The sequence below is a fragment of the Ammospiza caudacuta genome, chromosome 1 (genome assembly GCF_027887145.1).
Source record: "Ammospiza caudacuta isolate bAmmCau1 chromosome 1, bAmmCau1.pri, whole genome shotgun sequence".
In the NCBI taxonomy this organism is placed as follows: domain Eukaryota; kingdom Metazoa; phylum Chordata; class Aves; order Passeriformes; family Passerellidae; genus Ammospiza; species Ammospiza caudacuta.
The window spans coordinates 9990678-10007399 of NC_080593.1; the positions used below are offsets into that span (position 1 = coordinate 9990678).

Here is a 16722-nt window from a genome sequence, read left to right on the forward strand (position 1 = left end):
CTAAAAGCTTGGTCACTAATGGTCAAGAAACACTTTTAATAATGTCAGGCAAGTATAAAACATTTGTCAACATCATATTAATATTATAGATTAAAATACGCAACAATTGCAAAGTACTTTTTATTTGAGATAACTGCTGTAAAAAGTCCAGGCTGTTCTGTCACTAACCCTGAGATAATCAACCATAAAATGCACCTGTTTTAGGATATCAAACACTGACTCTAAGTAATCTTGCACTGTCCTTCTTTTTGTGCTGTCAGCCTAAGAGAAATGCTGATTCCTCTCAGGTGCTCAGATATTTACAGTGCCAGTAGCAGTCTGCTTTAAATAAAAGCAGCATTACCCCAGTATGCAGCTCTTGCATCACCAAGATAGGAAGGAAAGAAAAACCAATTTCAGGTATTCCCCCCAAATCTTCACTGCATGGTCCATTATAGCTGAGAACCTAGAACCAACACAAAATTTAAACTACAATGTAGTTATACGTCAGCTCTATCAGCAAACACAAAAATTTTCCTGCCCTCTTTCCCTCACTGGGATGTTTTACTTTTCCCTCTCAGCCACTCCCCACTTCCTCCCACTTGTCCTGCCCTGCTGCACTCCCAGCAGCCTTGCTCTTCCTGGCATCAGTAAAATCACAGATTAAAACTGGATCATTTCAGTGACCCAGCCCAGGCAGTGAGAGACAGGCATTTCCAAGGAGTGGAGCCTGTCAGCAACCATCCCACTATTCTCTACTGACTCCACCTGGATAACCCAGGAACACGGGAAGATCTGAGTCATGCCCACATCAGTGCTGCCACAAGGACTGTAGTTCCTTCCTCACTGCTCAAGGAAAACAAGAACAAAAACAGAGCAAGGAAAATAATTCCTCATGCAAGGGGATGCCACTGAGTTAAGACCATTCTTTTGCAGGAAAGAATAAATCTCAGAATCATTTGAAACACCCACTCATATGTTGCTCTGTGGAACATTGCTTTCCTCTACTGTAGCAATTGAATTCTTGTATGTTAGAAATCACCCGAGCACCAGATCAGCATGGCTTCACTAGGAATATTTGCAAAATACAAAAAAACAAAGTAGCTTTTGTTACAACTTTTTGCACATTGGCATTCTGTTTATTTAAAAGCAAACAAAAGACCTTGAGATTACTTGGTCAAAATTGCATTTCTGCTTGATGTTTTGGGAACTGACTGCTTCAGGAGCTCATAAAATGAGATTTTTCTCATGGGGGCTTCTGGCAAAAGCACTCAATAAATAAACATTTCAATAACAAAAGATGCCCTTTAGGGAATTCCTCACTGTTCATTATGTGTTGGATGAGAACATTTAAACAAAACCAGTAATTATATGACTGCAAAATATTTTTAAAAGACTTTTTAACAAGAGGTCAACCAGCCCGAAAAAAGGTTTGAAGATGTATAAAATGCAACTCTGATAGGAAATTTGAGTTGGGTAGATGAGACTGTGTCAGACCCTCTGAAACCTGGCTACTATTAATGGCAATTGTCTTGAAACTGCTCTAAATACAGGGGCTCACTGAAGTGCACACATTTGGTTATGGCCGATGAATTGCAAGCAAACCATTCCCACAGACCAGGGAGGTGCTGGGGGAGCAGAGGCATCACTCCTGCTGGTACCCTACCCCAGCCAGCACTCACCCAGCTGGGCAGGACAAAAGTCACACAGAAACCATTGACCAGGCTGAAACCTCACCCCCATCTGACGTCTGCTGCAACTAGGGTTAAAAATGCCAGACAGGAGTTTTTGTCTATCCCTGCCCAGAGAGGCATGCTACTATAATCACCCCCAGGTAAATCTGTAGTAATGTTATTCTGACACAAATGAACTTATACTCAAGTAAGTGAAGATTGTGAATTTTAGAAGGTATCTGGACTATACAATGTAATTGCACTTATCACTTTTTCCTTATACTTTCTTACATTTTTTTTTTAAATAAAGGTAAGCAGTTCTGGCTTCAAGGATAATAAATAGTGACTTCACCCCACACAAAATGTAATGTCTGTTGCAATGACCTGCTAAATTTATTGTTTGAACTTTACCAACTAATTACCCACCCTGTTGGCTGTCACAACTTCTGCCTGTTTTTTTACTTACAATAATGGTGCCTTCAGTCATAATAAGGGTTTTTTAAACAAAGACATTCTAAGCATATTGCAAATTGTCACCCTTATGTGCTGTTGTCTTTTATTCTGTTTACTAGAGATGAAATAATTACAGTGTTTATACCAAAATGACTTGAAGGTTGATTGCTGATTTAATAAAATCCCCTCCCCTTGGGTTTGTATTTCCCATCTGAAGGTAGGAGGGTGCACAGCACACACAGAAACAAAGAATATTCTTTGTGTAAAATAGAAGTATTTCCTTTTGTTAATTGTTTTACAACTAACAGCATTCTTCTTATATTTTCCCTGTCAACAAATGAATGATGTGAATAAACAGAGCTGGAGCGTGATCAATATGGCAAGGTCCATATCACTTTCAAGCCGTGGGTTATAATTATATTTATGAATGACAGGATTTAAATCTCCATAAATTATGTGCCAGGCTTTGCACTCCTGTTCCTCTCCCTCGTGTGCGCGTCCTCCAGCGCTGTAGGATCTCACCGTGCGTTCACTGAGAGATGCACTCACAGTCTATCATACCCCCTAGTGGAAAAGGATCTCAGAAACAAGTGCCAACATGGCTCTCTGCACCCCTGAAGATGAGACATAGAGCTGATGCCAGATGGAAATGATTTGAGGTGGCATCTCATTTTTAAGACACAGGCATAGTGCAATTTCTCAAGACTGGAGGAAAAGGGGGAGATTAGGATTGGCTATTTCCAACATGAAACATTCTCTTAATGACCCTATTTAATAAAACAGGGCTTGCCTTAATAAAGCTCAGATTTGAAATTAAAGTCACCACTTGTCTATATGTTCATTTCAAAATCCTTTAATCTCTGGAGGTTAAGAAAAGCAATTAGTAACGCTCCAGAGGACTATGCAAAGCAAATTTTATAGCAGTGAAGGTAATTGTCTCAGGAAACGTTTGGTGCGCTTGAACTAGTGACTTGCAATGTGTACACATTTCTATGCCTTCTGTGTTTAGGAATTTGAAGCTTTTGTCCATTGTTTATATTGCACTGAAGCCTCCTTTTCACCTTCTCAATTTTGGAAAAATAAAGATGCTCATGTTGCTGTAAATGTTTTATATATTACATATAGAGGTATATAAACATAGTTAATGTCAAATCAAATCAATGGGAAAAAGCACATAATTTGCAGAGGCATTTTTGTACTACATTATGTTTCTACAGCATGAATTACAGAGGAAAGCAAAGGCAGAAAATTTCGGCTGGACACTGACACACAATACATGAATGGATTAAGAGATGTACAATGGCTATTTTTTTCTCCTTCTGATATTCAGAGTAGTTGTAAATCAGTTGACCACTTGATTCGAGGTTGACCAACATTTTTGACCAGAATTGTTGACCAGAGTTTATTTTGTGAAGCATTGCATCATACTGTAGTTAAATTGCACAAGCAGGTACCTGACTGAGCTTCAAAGATTCAGGAAAGCTTGCAAAGGATGTGTTGTGCTGACCTGCTACAAAATAACATCCCTGAACTGTCGAGTAGAGAATTATTGATCATCACTCAGACTTAATACTAAAAAGACACACATCTCTCACTCTTTAATATCTTTACTGTTCAAAGACTTGCTTCACTTTGCACCTGGACTGCAGAAATATCAATGTGGAGCTGTATGTCTTCTCACATTCCTATTGACAGGTATGTATGCACAGCCAGTGATCAATTTAAAAAATCTTTTTCAGTTTTAGCAAAATGAGTTTTTTGAGCCCTTCTCACGAAACTCTTAACATGCTCCCTAAAGTGCAGAATGTTGCACAGTGTTCCAGAACACCCTGCAATACAGCAAGTAATATATTATCTATTAATATTTATATCCTTCATACACACTAAGCAGAAACAGTTTGCACCATTCTCTGAAGTGTTCTTGCACTAAACACAGCATAGACAGAGAAAGTTAAAGACTTGTTGTCCTGGCATTCCACCTGGTCTGACAGTGACCAGGAACTAAAGATGGAAAAGCAAAATCCCTGCTAAGGGAAAGACACTAATTGCACTGCTCACCAGGTAGTCCCTGATTTCCTATCACCACTTGAATTTCATTGCAGGGGTTTTCACCAGGCAGCTGGGAGGCAGAACGGGTAGACCACAAAGATTAGAAAGGTTGACAGTTTCAGAGCAATCACATCTTACAAATGCAGCTACATGGAAACAAAACTTAGGTCTGGATTTGATGGTTGCAGACCAGATTTACTTCTGAAAGTTACATTCTTCATAAATCAGGTATGAATTATGGTGCATTATCAGGTGACTTATGGTGAATTATTAGGTATGAATTACTAGGTGTCCAAGTCTTGGATACCTTATTGTGCCCTCTTCTCTCCCCCTGACATAAGCACTGAGGAGTGACTGCACAGAGCAGCATTTCAGGGACAGAGAAGAGGCCACGACAAGGTGCTCAAATAATGAAATGCCTGACACACTACTGTCATTAGAATAATTTCCACACTGAAGTCACAGGAAAGGGATGACTGGTCCAGAAAGGCACACTTTCCAATAACAGCAATCCTTGTCTGGTGGGTCTCTGATACTGATACTAAAAGATGGAGCTTTAATTATTTTACATTAATCATTAATTTTGTATTAATAATTTAATCTACATGCATCAAAATTGTGCTAAGTACACTGATCCTAATTTACATTGCAAAAGATGATGAAAGAGTATTTTAAAGATTTTACAACTTGCTTCATCTGAGGTGAAGATTATTTTGCTAAGCCTACAATTTAAATGATTTAAAAAAGAGACAACGCTTAATTTAGAGATTGATGCTACACTCAGTTTGCCCTATTTTTATTCTTCACAAAATGCAACTTTTGATGATTACTCAATATCTATTAATAATTTGCAGAGTTTTAAAATAGTTTTTCTATTAATCTGTCACAAGCCATGAAACTTGACATTTTCACCACACTGAGTACATGAAAGTTGCCAGCTTTGCCTGCCATGCAAATAAGGCTCTTAATTACAGTATTTAAAAGAACAAACCATACAAGTGCTATAATTTCTTACAGTAAAGAAAAACCTGTTTGGACCCTGTGAGGGTGGAAGAATGGTCTCAAAAAGCTTCTTAAATGTACAGTGATTCTTCCACTCCCCAAGGATTAAGCTAAAGTATAAAATTTGTGTCATAAAAAAGGAAAAAAAAAGCATTCTATTTATATTTCCATTCTCCTTCTTTATACCTTTGTATCTACAAACAACAGACATTTTTTATATTCACCCAGTAAGCCTTCAGTGCATTTTACTGGCCTCAGCCCTACTCACCCTGTACACACCTGTGTTGTTAATGGAACTGGCCGAAAGCACATATAAAATTTCTCTTCTGGGATGACAGTCACCTTTTGCTCTGCTTGCACAAGTGACTTTCAATCCTTAATGAGGAGCATGACTCACATGTTAGGCTGTTACAGAGGGACAGGTTCAGAATGTTCAGAGCTTTGATAGGATCCATGTAGGACACAAATTTCTTGCATCAGTATTAGGCAGCACAACCAAAGGAAAAAAAAAACCAAACTTTGCTGCAGTCTTAGTTCAAAAGGCCACAAAATTCTGAATGCTACAACCAGAGCTCTCTTGCTTGTCCTCATGAGGACCTGTTGGCTTCTCCCTTAGCTCTGAGAGCAACAATGAGATTTTTTTCTCAAGGCTCCCCTGCCAGCTGTGAGGTAGAGATATTTCCTTGGCAATGGAGACACTGCAGGTAGAATTTATTGGGCTTTTTCAGTTGCACCTACAAATGCCTATTTGCTCTGTCTTTATGGCTCTTAAGGAATACAAACCCTTCCACAGGCAGGTTGTAATTCAACTTATTGACCTGTTTATGCAATATTTACTGGCTAGGCTGTAACAAAAATGCAAAACAATCCTTTATCTTTTTTGGCTGGGTCAGCAGGTCTGTAATGCTCATGCAATCCAGCCATCCAGGTCACAAAATGAGAGGAAAAAAAGTGTGTTTGTACTTCTAGGAGAATCAGGCAGGCAAGGGCAGGAGGATCAAGATAGACATAGATATAAAATTCTTTTTATATTTCTTCTAAGAGGTTATTCTTTTAAACAAATCCGTACATGAAAACCTTTTTTTCATTTCTAATATTAGTAATCTATTTGTGGTTGAAGCTTTAGTTCAAGAGTGAGAATCACAGTTCTCTGTTTCTATTCTCATATCTGTCATCAAGCCCTGTGCCATTTTAGGGAAAATGAAGCAAACTGCCTTGGGTTTCAATCTACCCATCTGCAGAATGGGAATTATTACCTGTCAATAATATGTGAAGTGTTATATAAATCAAATGCATTGGCACACACTCAATGACTTGCTTGAAAGAAAGGAGTATACCCTGCCTACCCTATAATGTTATGAACTTTGATTTTATTAAAAAAGGAATATGATGGCATTCTCAGTCACACAGAGAGATGAGTAGCAGAGAAATATGAAGTTAAAAAGGCTTAGACTTCAGAAGTTCACATATCTGTAAAAACCTACTCTTGAGCAGGGACCTAGGAGCTCATGGAAATATATCAATAATAGTGGATTCATTCTGCTTTTGATTAGAAAGGTGTAAATCCTCTGTTTTAATGAGATGAAATGTTGAAATGGAAAGCCAAGCACCATACATATTATTTATAAGAATCTCCTTAGATTTTTCTGGTCTTTCTCTTTGCAACCTAGAATTCATAAAATGCTGAGGCCAAAAACCTTCCTGTTATTTTAATGATTTTTATATTTTTCTAGGAGGAAAGTTACAGTGGAGAAGGCAAAATTATCTTGGTTATATGCACATTCATTTAAGAAAAGAAAACAAAATGTATTGTACCTCAGGGGGAAAAGCGACAAGACTAATGTAATGTTAAGGTTGTGGAATAACTCATTTTTAAGTAAGGAAATGCATAGTTTAAATTTTCACCTTTTTTTTTTCCCTATCATCATTCCTCTAAAAAGTGATGAATTTTTATATTATAATTTAGTTGTCAAATAAGACAATATGTACCAGAAAACACAATGTAATTTCTTATAAATGCCTGCATGCAATGATTTACAGCAACACATTTTTCACATAATTTGTTTCCCAGACTCATTAAATCTGTGGGAGAAGTCAAGTTTGAATAAAAGGGGTTCCATTATTCCTGAGCTATGCTTTTATAACACTTTAAACAAGATTATGTCAAATAACCACAGTTATTTGTTTGCTTTTTAAGATCAGAGAGCAGATGAAAAATACTGCTCAATTTTCTTGAAAGGTCTACCTTTTTATTGAGACTAAGCATGGTATAGTTCAAATTGAAATATGAATCCTGCTTAATAACTGGACAATAAATGGAGTTTAAATAAAAAAATATTTCTAGTTAATTTAGAGCATCTTTAGGAGTGCAGGATGAGTTATAGAACATTCCGCTTAGTAAATCTAAATTACATAGACAACAGAATCCAGAATCTGTCAATCTGGAAAAAAAAACTTTGCAAGAATATCAATCCACAGATGTTCAACATTCAACACAAGAAAAGATTAATCACACCAAATAACGGAGAATCTGTACAATAGAGGGAATTCTTCAAACACAAACCTAACAAGACCCTGGTACCTGTCCTACCACTGCTCAGTGGTTAAATAATCCTCCCTCACACTGTCCTGCCCCTCAATCATTTCCTGAGTTGTTCACATTTAGAGCATACACACACCACATGTCATAACCCATCAGCACAATGGAGTGAAAATGCCAAGTATTGTTCCAGTGTTTAGGTTCTGGATGACTGAATATGATTAACTGGTTGATTGAATTTTTCAGGTGTTATAAAAGTACCATGACAAACAATGAACAAAACCTGGAGTGCATGATTAGGACACTACAGCCAATGCACATGTTTATAACAGGTGAGGCTGGGAGATCCACTCACCACTCTGCCTGCCCAACACTTCCAATTTGGAAGTGTTTTAAGCTGCTCCAAACTTTCACCACTTGGTTTGATTTTCCTCAGTTCAGGTTCTTTTCACTGGGATGGTTGGCTGGCTTTTCTAATTGTATTTATTCCAGCCCAACCGTTCCAGCTCTTCCTAAGAGCAGGGATAATGGTAGGCAGGGTTTGGTTGTGTAAGGCTTGTTCTTTGAAAAGGAGGTGCAAAATGTCTCTAACCCCAGTTCTTGGAAACAAGAGATTTGAAGTATGAAAAGAATGTGCTTGTAACTATCCTCATGATAAGCCTTCCAAATTCAAGCTTTTGTTAAAATCACCATTTACACATAACTGTTAAAAAACTATGGACATGCTACTGTATAACAGGAAAAGTCTATGATACTTCAAACACAGAAATGCAACCTTTCTTTATCAAACGTTTTTTTAATAGGATCCTTGAAATCCAAAGATAAATGGTGGCCAAGTAGTAGAGAAGACCTTCATTTCAATTTTATCAGACTTCAGGAGGTATGTTGCAAATGAAGTATGGAATAATAAAGATTTAAAGGTCCTCCTGTTACTTTAAATTCTGCTGGAATCATTCACTTCAGACTTAGACTCATTCTCAGTTCATTTGAGGAAAAATAATTTCAGGAATCTATTTATTTATTTATTTCTGTTAAAGGCCCTTGCCTGAATGGAGAGCTGATTGCTGGGACTGCTGAATGCTCAGGTAATGGAATGCTCAGCAGATTGGAGCCAATGGGATTCTGTCTCAGGGTAAGTTTGTTTCAGAAGAGGCTGAGTAAGCCCTGCAGTGAGACATCACACTGGACACCTTGCAGTGGTAGAAGCTTTGACACTAATCTTTTCATGCATAACTCCAGCTCTGGATGATCCTAATAAAACCCCATATCTCATATGAGTTAAATATATCAATTCATGTTTGCCAAGCATTTTGATAGTGCAGTGAAGAGCACTACAGGAAAAGAAATCCAAACCAAAACAGAAGGAAATGGGGTTTCTGACCTCAAAAAGCAGAATTTGAATGAAGTGCAATAAATAAAACCTGAAGTCACACATTGAACAATGAAAATAAAATGAAACATTGAAGAGTTACTCATTAACTGAGGATTTCTTTTCTGCTCATGAAAGGAAACATTTAGCTATAGAAAAATATATAGATGTGATTCAATATTTCAGAAGTCTATCATAATTAGTGTTATTCAAAAGATTGGCCACCTGAACAAAACAAAACAAGAAAATGGCTTGAGTTCAGTCCAAAGTCAATTTTTTGTTTATTCTCATCACCTAAATAAGTCAAGCTTAGTTAAATTTTGAAATGAGTTATTACTTCAAATTTATAGTATTTTCTTTTCAAAATGTGAAATCACATTGCTGTGTCTGCTACAAAATTCGAAAGATATTTATCAGCTGAAGTCTTCATATGGTTTCCTTGTATAGCTTCAGTTAGCCTGAATTTTTCATTTTTCATATAATGAACTATTTAAGTAAACCTGAATTCACCTGTAGTCCCAGTGGGGGTAGGGAGCACTGTGAGGGGAAAGCTGAACAACCAGCCTGAATCCTGGGTGTTGGAGATTCAGACTCTGAAAGATGAAAGATTTGGTCTTTTAACTTAGTTTTGGATTCACAATATAAATCCATCAATTCATGATAGGGGAATAGTGGTTAAATGAAATGGCTTTGCAACCCAGGATGTTATATTAGATAATCAAAATCAGCCTTTTCAACTTAAAAAAAATCTATTTATATTAGCATTTCATATTTAGCCTAAGTGTTCTGCTCACTCTTAACATTATATATATAGATTATATGGTTATATAGTGAATTGTTACACTTCAAAACAACAGCAGCAGATTGAGATTAATGAAGTTTTATAGAATGAATAAAGAATGCTCTGCTAGAGGTTTTCTGCTGAAAAAATATATATGAAAATGGAAATTCTGGTCAAGTTAGCACATCTCCTGGAAGTTCAGTTTTTGAGTACTGAGTTTTGGTATATCAGAAGGCAAAAATGAGGAAACTGCCATTAAGATAAATGGGTGGGGGAAGCTAAAGCAGAACAAAATGGGAAAAAAAGAGACACCTAGAGCAAAAGATCTTCAATAGCAAAATGGGAAAACCATATCAGTCTAGAGAGAATGTAATATTCAGCTGAAAATCTCACTCTTAACCGGAGGCTGAGAATGGTAGGATATAAGGCCTGAAATACTACGAAATCAGAATAATTTGTTTTCTTTCCATACAAAGGTATTCTCCTAAGGTCAGAGTTGATGTTGGCAGAAAATACTCCAAACATGAGAACATTAAATACATATTCAAAAATTATTTGAATTCTCATCAGAAACAAGTTAAATAATTTCCACACTAATCAATGACTTTGACTATTAATTATGTGTCCTTTCCTCTACTTTCAAAGTTGAGCTTGGAGATTTTGGTATTTTTATTATATTTGGATGTTTCTTGATAAAATATCATGTGAATAACTCAATTGTATGAAGAAAACCAATGTTGCAGATTGCAAATTCATATTTTTTAAAAGAAAATAGATATAAACCCTCCTAAACAAAAGTACCCATCTGACTTCAATCCCTGATACTAGTCCAACAATCAATCACCAGGGGCATTGGACACCCATAATTAGATTATAAAATCATAACTATAGTAATTTTACGTCTGCTTGCATAATTACATCAGCATGCTAATATCCTTTTAATGGTCTCTAATGATGTAATAAGAAATAATGGAATTTATTTGACAGCTACATAACCATTAACAAAACATATTAAGCATAACTATTACTTCCATAAAGATTCAGGCTGTATCCAAAAGTGACAACTAACATGTTGGATCTTATTTTCAATGTTGAAATATTTCTAATTATGAATTCCCTAAATCTATTCCCACTCATCTGCTTCACAGGGCGAGCAAAGTTTATGTCAATGTGAACTTGACAACAAATCAGCTGCAGAGATGGACTGAATGCTCTGGAAGACAAGCCTGGGGATATCCTGTGAACTGAAGTCTATCCTTAAAGTTGGCAGGATTGTGAAAGACAATTTTATCTTCATAGAATAAGCTGATTACTACCAAGCACCAGCTAATCAAGAGCTAATACAGGGTGTTGGATTCCTATCCATGGCAATTGTTCACTTACTTAACTTCAAAGCACAGGGAAAAACTAAAAATGTAGGCAAGAGGGAAAGATATTTTGCAGAGAAAACTAACTAAAAGCAGTAATTTAGTAGTGAAGCAGTTCCTTTAAATTCTCTTTGGTTTTTTTTGTTTCCTTTTTTGTGGGGTTTTTTTGGGTTTGTTTTTTTTTTTTCCAGAGAAAAGGACTATAAACTGGTAACTGAGAATTTAAAGAATTTAAAGAATTTAAAGAAATTTGAAATAACTCACCCTCTCTCCTCAGTTATTGCACTATTCCTATTTGACTTTCTCTATACTCTCAAATTTAGTCTGTGATTCTCATAAACATGTTATTACTCTGAAATCTTTGCAATTATCTAACAAGTCCAAGTCTACACTGTTACTTTCTAATCATTGTGAATTCTTGGGCAGAAAAGAGAGAATTGAGAATTCCAGACCAAGCAAATACTCAGGTCAGAGTTAAAGGAGGCTAGTATGACAAATTCTCACCCCTTTTATAACTCCTCTTTCTCCAGGCTGACTGAAAGTTTTTTCTACATAACTTCCCCATTTTTACAAAAAAATAAAAAAGAATCTTTAAGAAAAAGGGTACTTTTAGCTGCCAGTGAAATAAAATAAATCACCCATGATGACTTATCCCAAGTAAGAAGCAGATTTCCTGAGAAATATTTCTTGATATGTCAGTGGTGACTTCGACATGACGTCAGGTTTTTCATGGAACTCCTCTCCATGAGACCACAGAGAAGCTAAGCAGAGTATTCAAATTTGTACTGTTTTCCACTGATAGTGGTGCAATGTCAAGAAAATAACAAATCCAAAAAGTGTTTACTCTTTTCTTGGCAAGGTCTTTGTCTAAAGCTTCTACTGCTGGTTTACCTACTGGTCAGCTCCACCTTCCTTTAGCACTTTATGGGTTTAACCTGAGTCAAAGCATCTCATTCTCTTGAACAAAAATAAATTAATTATGGATGAATTCTTCATTGATTTGAGATTTAGGATAAGCCTTACCAGATTTATAGATTTTTTAAAAGGCTCAGACTGATAAAAATATTGTAGGGATAGAAAGAATGCCCAGTCCTGTTTGGACTTCCTGTAATTCATGCCACACTTTTAAGGTACTGACCATACAAAAATTTTCAGTACAGTCATTTGACTGCATATTAATAAATGCAAAATATGCAGCTAATTCTGCTCATTAAAAGAAAGGTCCATCATAGCTGGCTATACCACCAGAAGGATATTTTTATCATAATCATTAAAGAACAAGTCTACAGCCTATCAACTACAAAGTGTTGTGATTTATCAAATGATAAAAAATAACCAAAAGGATTCATATTAAAAATTAGAAAGGTAGGTGAAAGTGCTCTTGTACTGTAAATAAATGAAGCTAATGAAGCTGAACCTCCTGATTCAGCAGAGAAATTTTCCATGGGATTTCTCCTTTAAATGTGCAGTAGACTTTATCTGCTAGTGTCCAAAGTCAAGGGTACAAAGTCTCCGTACAAGAAAGATAATAGAATATCTTTTTTTTTTTTCAATTTATAAACTCAGTATTCATGAAATACAAGCAAAAGACATTAATCAAAGCAAACAAAATATGGAATATTATCCTTCTCAATAACTAAAGCCAATATGCCTGGTATTTTCCAGGTTTCTGAAAAAATTTTCTCACCAGTAGTCCATTTCTCCATCCAAATATAGTTATAGAAGGGGTACAATTTTATTGGTTTTTACAATCAAGAATAAACACTTCCACTAAAGACAAAGCATTATCAGTCTATGGTTTTAAAAAGAGTATTAAACAATTAATTCCATTCTGTAAATGAAAATCAAACACTAGTTGATGGCAGCAGGTGGGGCTGAGAGAGATGCTGCACTTCAGCTACCCAGACATCAGGTATTTCCTGTGTGCCCAAGATGTGACTTCCTTTCACAAAACCCTCCCACAGCTGACCCTTCTTTTCAATTACCTTTACATCAAACTCCTTGTGTTTTATACAGAGAGGATGAAGTTTTGTGAAGTACTTGTTTCTTCCAAAATGCCTTCAGAAAAACCTCAATCTAAAACTCTTTACTAGACATGGCAGATCATAACCTCCTAGTTCATGACATTAACATGCAGAGCATTCATCAGGATGAATCATAGGAGGAAAACCAGTGCTCAGCATAGCTGAACTCCCTGTGACTTGTTAAATAATAGCTGACCAAAAAGCATGACCTAGTGTGCCATGTGCCAGACTCAAAGCCAGGCACCCAAGTTTTATCCATCTCTGATGTTTTTTTCCCCCTGGCAATGCTGGGTAAAACTACCTTTCAGAATACTTTCCTTGTCTAGAAACTTAAATAAAGTTGGTAATATTTGTATAGCATTTGAAACAGATTGTTTTTTCCCTATGAAAGAAGAAAAAAAATTAATTCTTTATAATTTTCTCAAAATAATTTGTTCCCATGTGTAGGGAATGTTACAAAGATCATCAATATTTTTTTCCCCTCTTGCCTGTTCTCCTTAATTTTGACAGTAAAGAGCAGATATTTCCTTGTAAGACAAACTATTCAAAAATAATGAGACATCCAATAAAATAAAAAAGGAGAAAATCCCATGTACATACTTGACATCATCGAAGACACTCATCTGCAGCTTCAGGAGATCTGCCACTTCCTTTATTAACTCCAAGCCCTTTTCCACACTCAGGGGGCTGTTGAAAGGGAGCAAGAAAACAGAGCATTAAAAAAATGGAACTCATCAATACTTGAGAGGCTAAAGGTCCCAAAAGAGTTATCACCTTGGCCTCTTTGAGTCTGAAAGCCACCACTAACTGTATTCCTGTCACATAGTGATCGTGATATCAAGGGAATTGGGATCAGGTGCTTCTTCAGGCATGATGAATCACCTGAATTTTCCAGCAATAAGACAAACAATAAGGTGCAAATGGAATTGTTAGGAAGTGTAATGGGCCCATGATGCAGCTACCAGTTCATCTCAGTCCTCAATAAAAATGTAATAAAGTAAAAGGACAGAAAGAAAGAAAAGGATTGACAAGACAAGGAGGGAAACAAACAATGAAAGTCAAATTGCAGGCTCGGTATCAAATGGACAAGTGAAAAGCATATTTTTAAAGTCATTAGATTTTAAAATGAATTTTTGCCCAGTGAAAAGATACAAAATTATTATGGATTTGAAATTAAACAATGGAGCAAGACACACAGTCCAGAGGATACTGATTAGATACATAGGATTTAGCTTGGTGTGTGCATTCACTGCTAACAGAGACCCCTTTAAATCTTTTTAACCTTTGTCAATGCCACATTTACATTTTTTAATTTAGAAAACAGGTTGCAATCAAGCCTAACACAATATGACTGCTATCATTTTAAAAAGCACTTATCCAGATGCAAAATTTGAATTTGCAAAAATTTCAGGTTATTAGAGCTGATACAACTCTAAAGATGTATTTAGAGCATTCCATCCCTAATATACAGATCCTACCTTGCTTAGTTGTTCAGTACTGTGGAACCAAATAAAAAAGTATTAGGAAAGAAAAAAGATGCAGAAATGATATAACAGTGTCCAGTGAAAACAACAGAGACAACATTCTCTATCTAAATTGTGATCATAGATTTATTCTCAATATTGTTAAAGCCCCAAAGACCAAAAATTATACCTTACAAGCATATCTAACTTATGCCATGGTAAAGCAGAAACAACTTTCCTGAGATTAACTCACAGGAAAAAAGGTTCTGTATTTGTTCCTCTGAGGATTTAAAATAAGTAGAAGAAGGTGCCAAAAAAGCATGTAGTATTAGACACTTTCAACTGGACTAAGATTTTTCTCAAAGCTTTTTTCAAAAGTCACTATTTTTACCTCAGAGTTGAAGCTTTTTTATCGAATTTTACATCATGGTAATTCATTGCCACTATTTTATTTATTGTCTGCAATGAACACTGGGGGTTTGGATTTTGTTTTTCGTTGCTTTTCTGTTTTGGTTGTGAATTTTTTTTTCCCTGGTTTCTGCATGCACTGCCCTAAGGGCACCTCTATTTAAATAATGGGATATCTCATGTGGATCTTGGTTAGCATGGAATTGCTCAGCCTCCCTTCATGCTACTAGCCCAAAATGCTCAGGAGACCTCCTGTCACACAACCAGAGGTAGCCCCTCTAGGCACCAGATAAATTTAGAGATTTTCTAGATTTCTAAGACAGAAATGTTCTTCTGTGAAAGTAACAAAAAAATCTGATTGATTGTGTAAGGAAAAAAAATGTACTATAGATTATTCATAAAACTGTTATATTTCAAGGACTGACAGTGGACAGAAACGTGATTATTCTCATCACTATGAAAGCAGATTTTCATAGTTACTCTGGGGTTTATGTGTTAATTAAATCTTTTCTCCCAAAGAGGCTGGCTTAAATTTTACAGAAATTATTGGTGTCAGCAAGTGGGCTTTTACTGTAATAGCAAGCCTGATGCAGGCAAGGCTGCTGTGTCCATTGGTGCTGCTTTTAAACCAAGGGAGCCTCAACCTCCTACTCCCAGCTCACCCCTCCCTACTGCCCTGAAAAAGATTCCCCAGCTTCAAAAACAAGATATGGTGCATCAAGCCAATGCAGCAGCAGTAAATGGGGAGTGTAATCAGAGCATTTGAATGCTACAAACCAGCAATAATGCTGGAGGGGAAATGGGTGAGAAAATGGTGCAGGAAGGCCATTGTTTTGCAAACCTGAGCATCCAAGAGCAGTCTTAGTACCTCTCATGCAATATCAAACTCAAAGACAAAGGCTCACAAACTCAGATGCAGTTTGATAGGCTAAAAAATTATCATTCATAATAGCACAGGAAAGCTGCAGAATGAGTATTCTATGGAACCAATACTATTGCTGATCCCACAGTCACATTTGAGGATTCCCATTAAGAATTATTACAACCATGATATTTACCAATGCAATTTTTCCAACTTCCCAACAGTGGAACATACAATCTGGTACTGTTTATTACAGTTCTATGACAGCTATGTTGTAGCACAGTAGAATATTCAAAACCTTTCTCTAAAAATGCCCAGCCATGATTTTCCATGCTCAATTAAAGCTTTTCTTTTTAGTGTTTCACTTTGCTCATTCTTGCATGGTTTGCATGGTGATTGCCTTTAACTTTGTTTGCATGGAGAGAACCACACCATTCCCACCAGCACAGTGCTAACCAAACTGACCTTGTAACAGCACTGTTCACCCACATCACCCATCTGACTTCAGGCTTTCACAAGGACAATCTTTCAAACATCACCTGCTCTCCCACCATGACCCTCCACTCGTCCTCAGTGCAAGAACTCAATACAACAGATAATATTTGTGATCTTTTACAGATTATCCTTAGTGTTCAGCCTGCTCAATTCAGTTTCTGTATTAGAGACTAGTGTTTTTCTTAGAAATATGTTTTGCCTATTGACTGTGAGGGTTCAACAACTATGGAATTAATTCAATAGGAAGTGTTAGGCAAA

The 16722-nt window shown here is 36.4% G+C and overlaps 1 protein-coding gene across 2 annotated transcripts in view; it reads right to left on the reverse strand.

Moving 5' to 3' along the window:
* Positions 1–16722, reverse strand: part of PTPRN2 (protein tyrosine phosphatase receptor type N2) — a 634110-nt gene that overhangs the window by 349129 nt on the left and 268259 nt on the right. For both annotated transcript variants that reach the window (XM_058803508.1, XM_058803499.1), the window contains exon 10: positions 13837–13923. In XM_058803508.1, coding sequence (XP_058659491.1) covers positions 13837–13923 — 87 coding nt within the window. The remainder of the gene's footprint in view (positions 1–13836; positions 13924–16722) is intronic.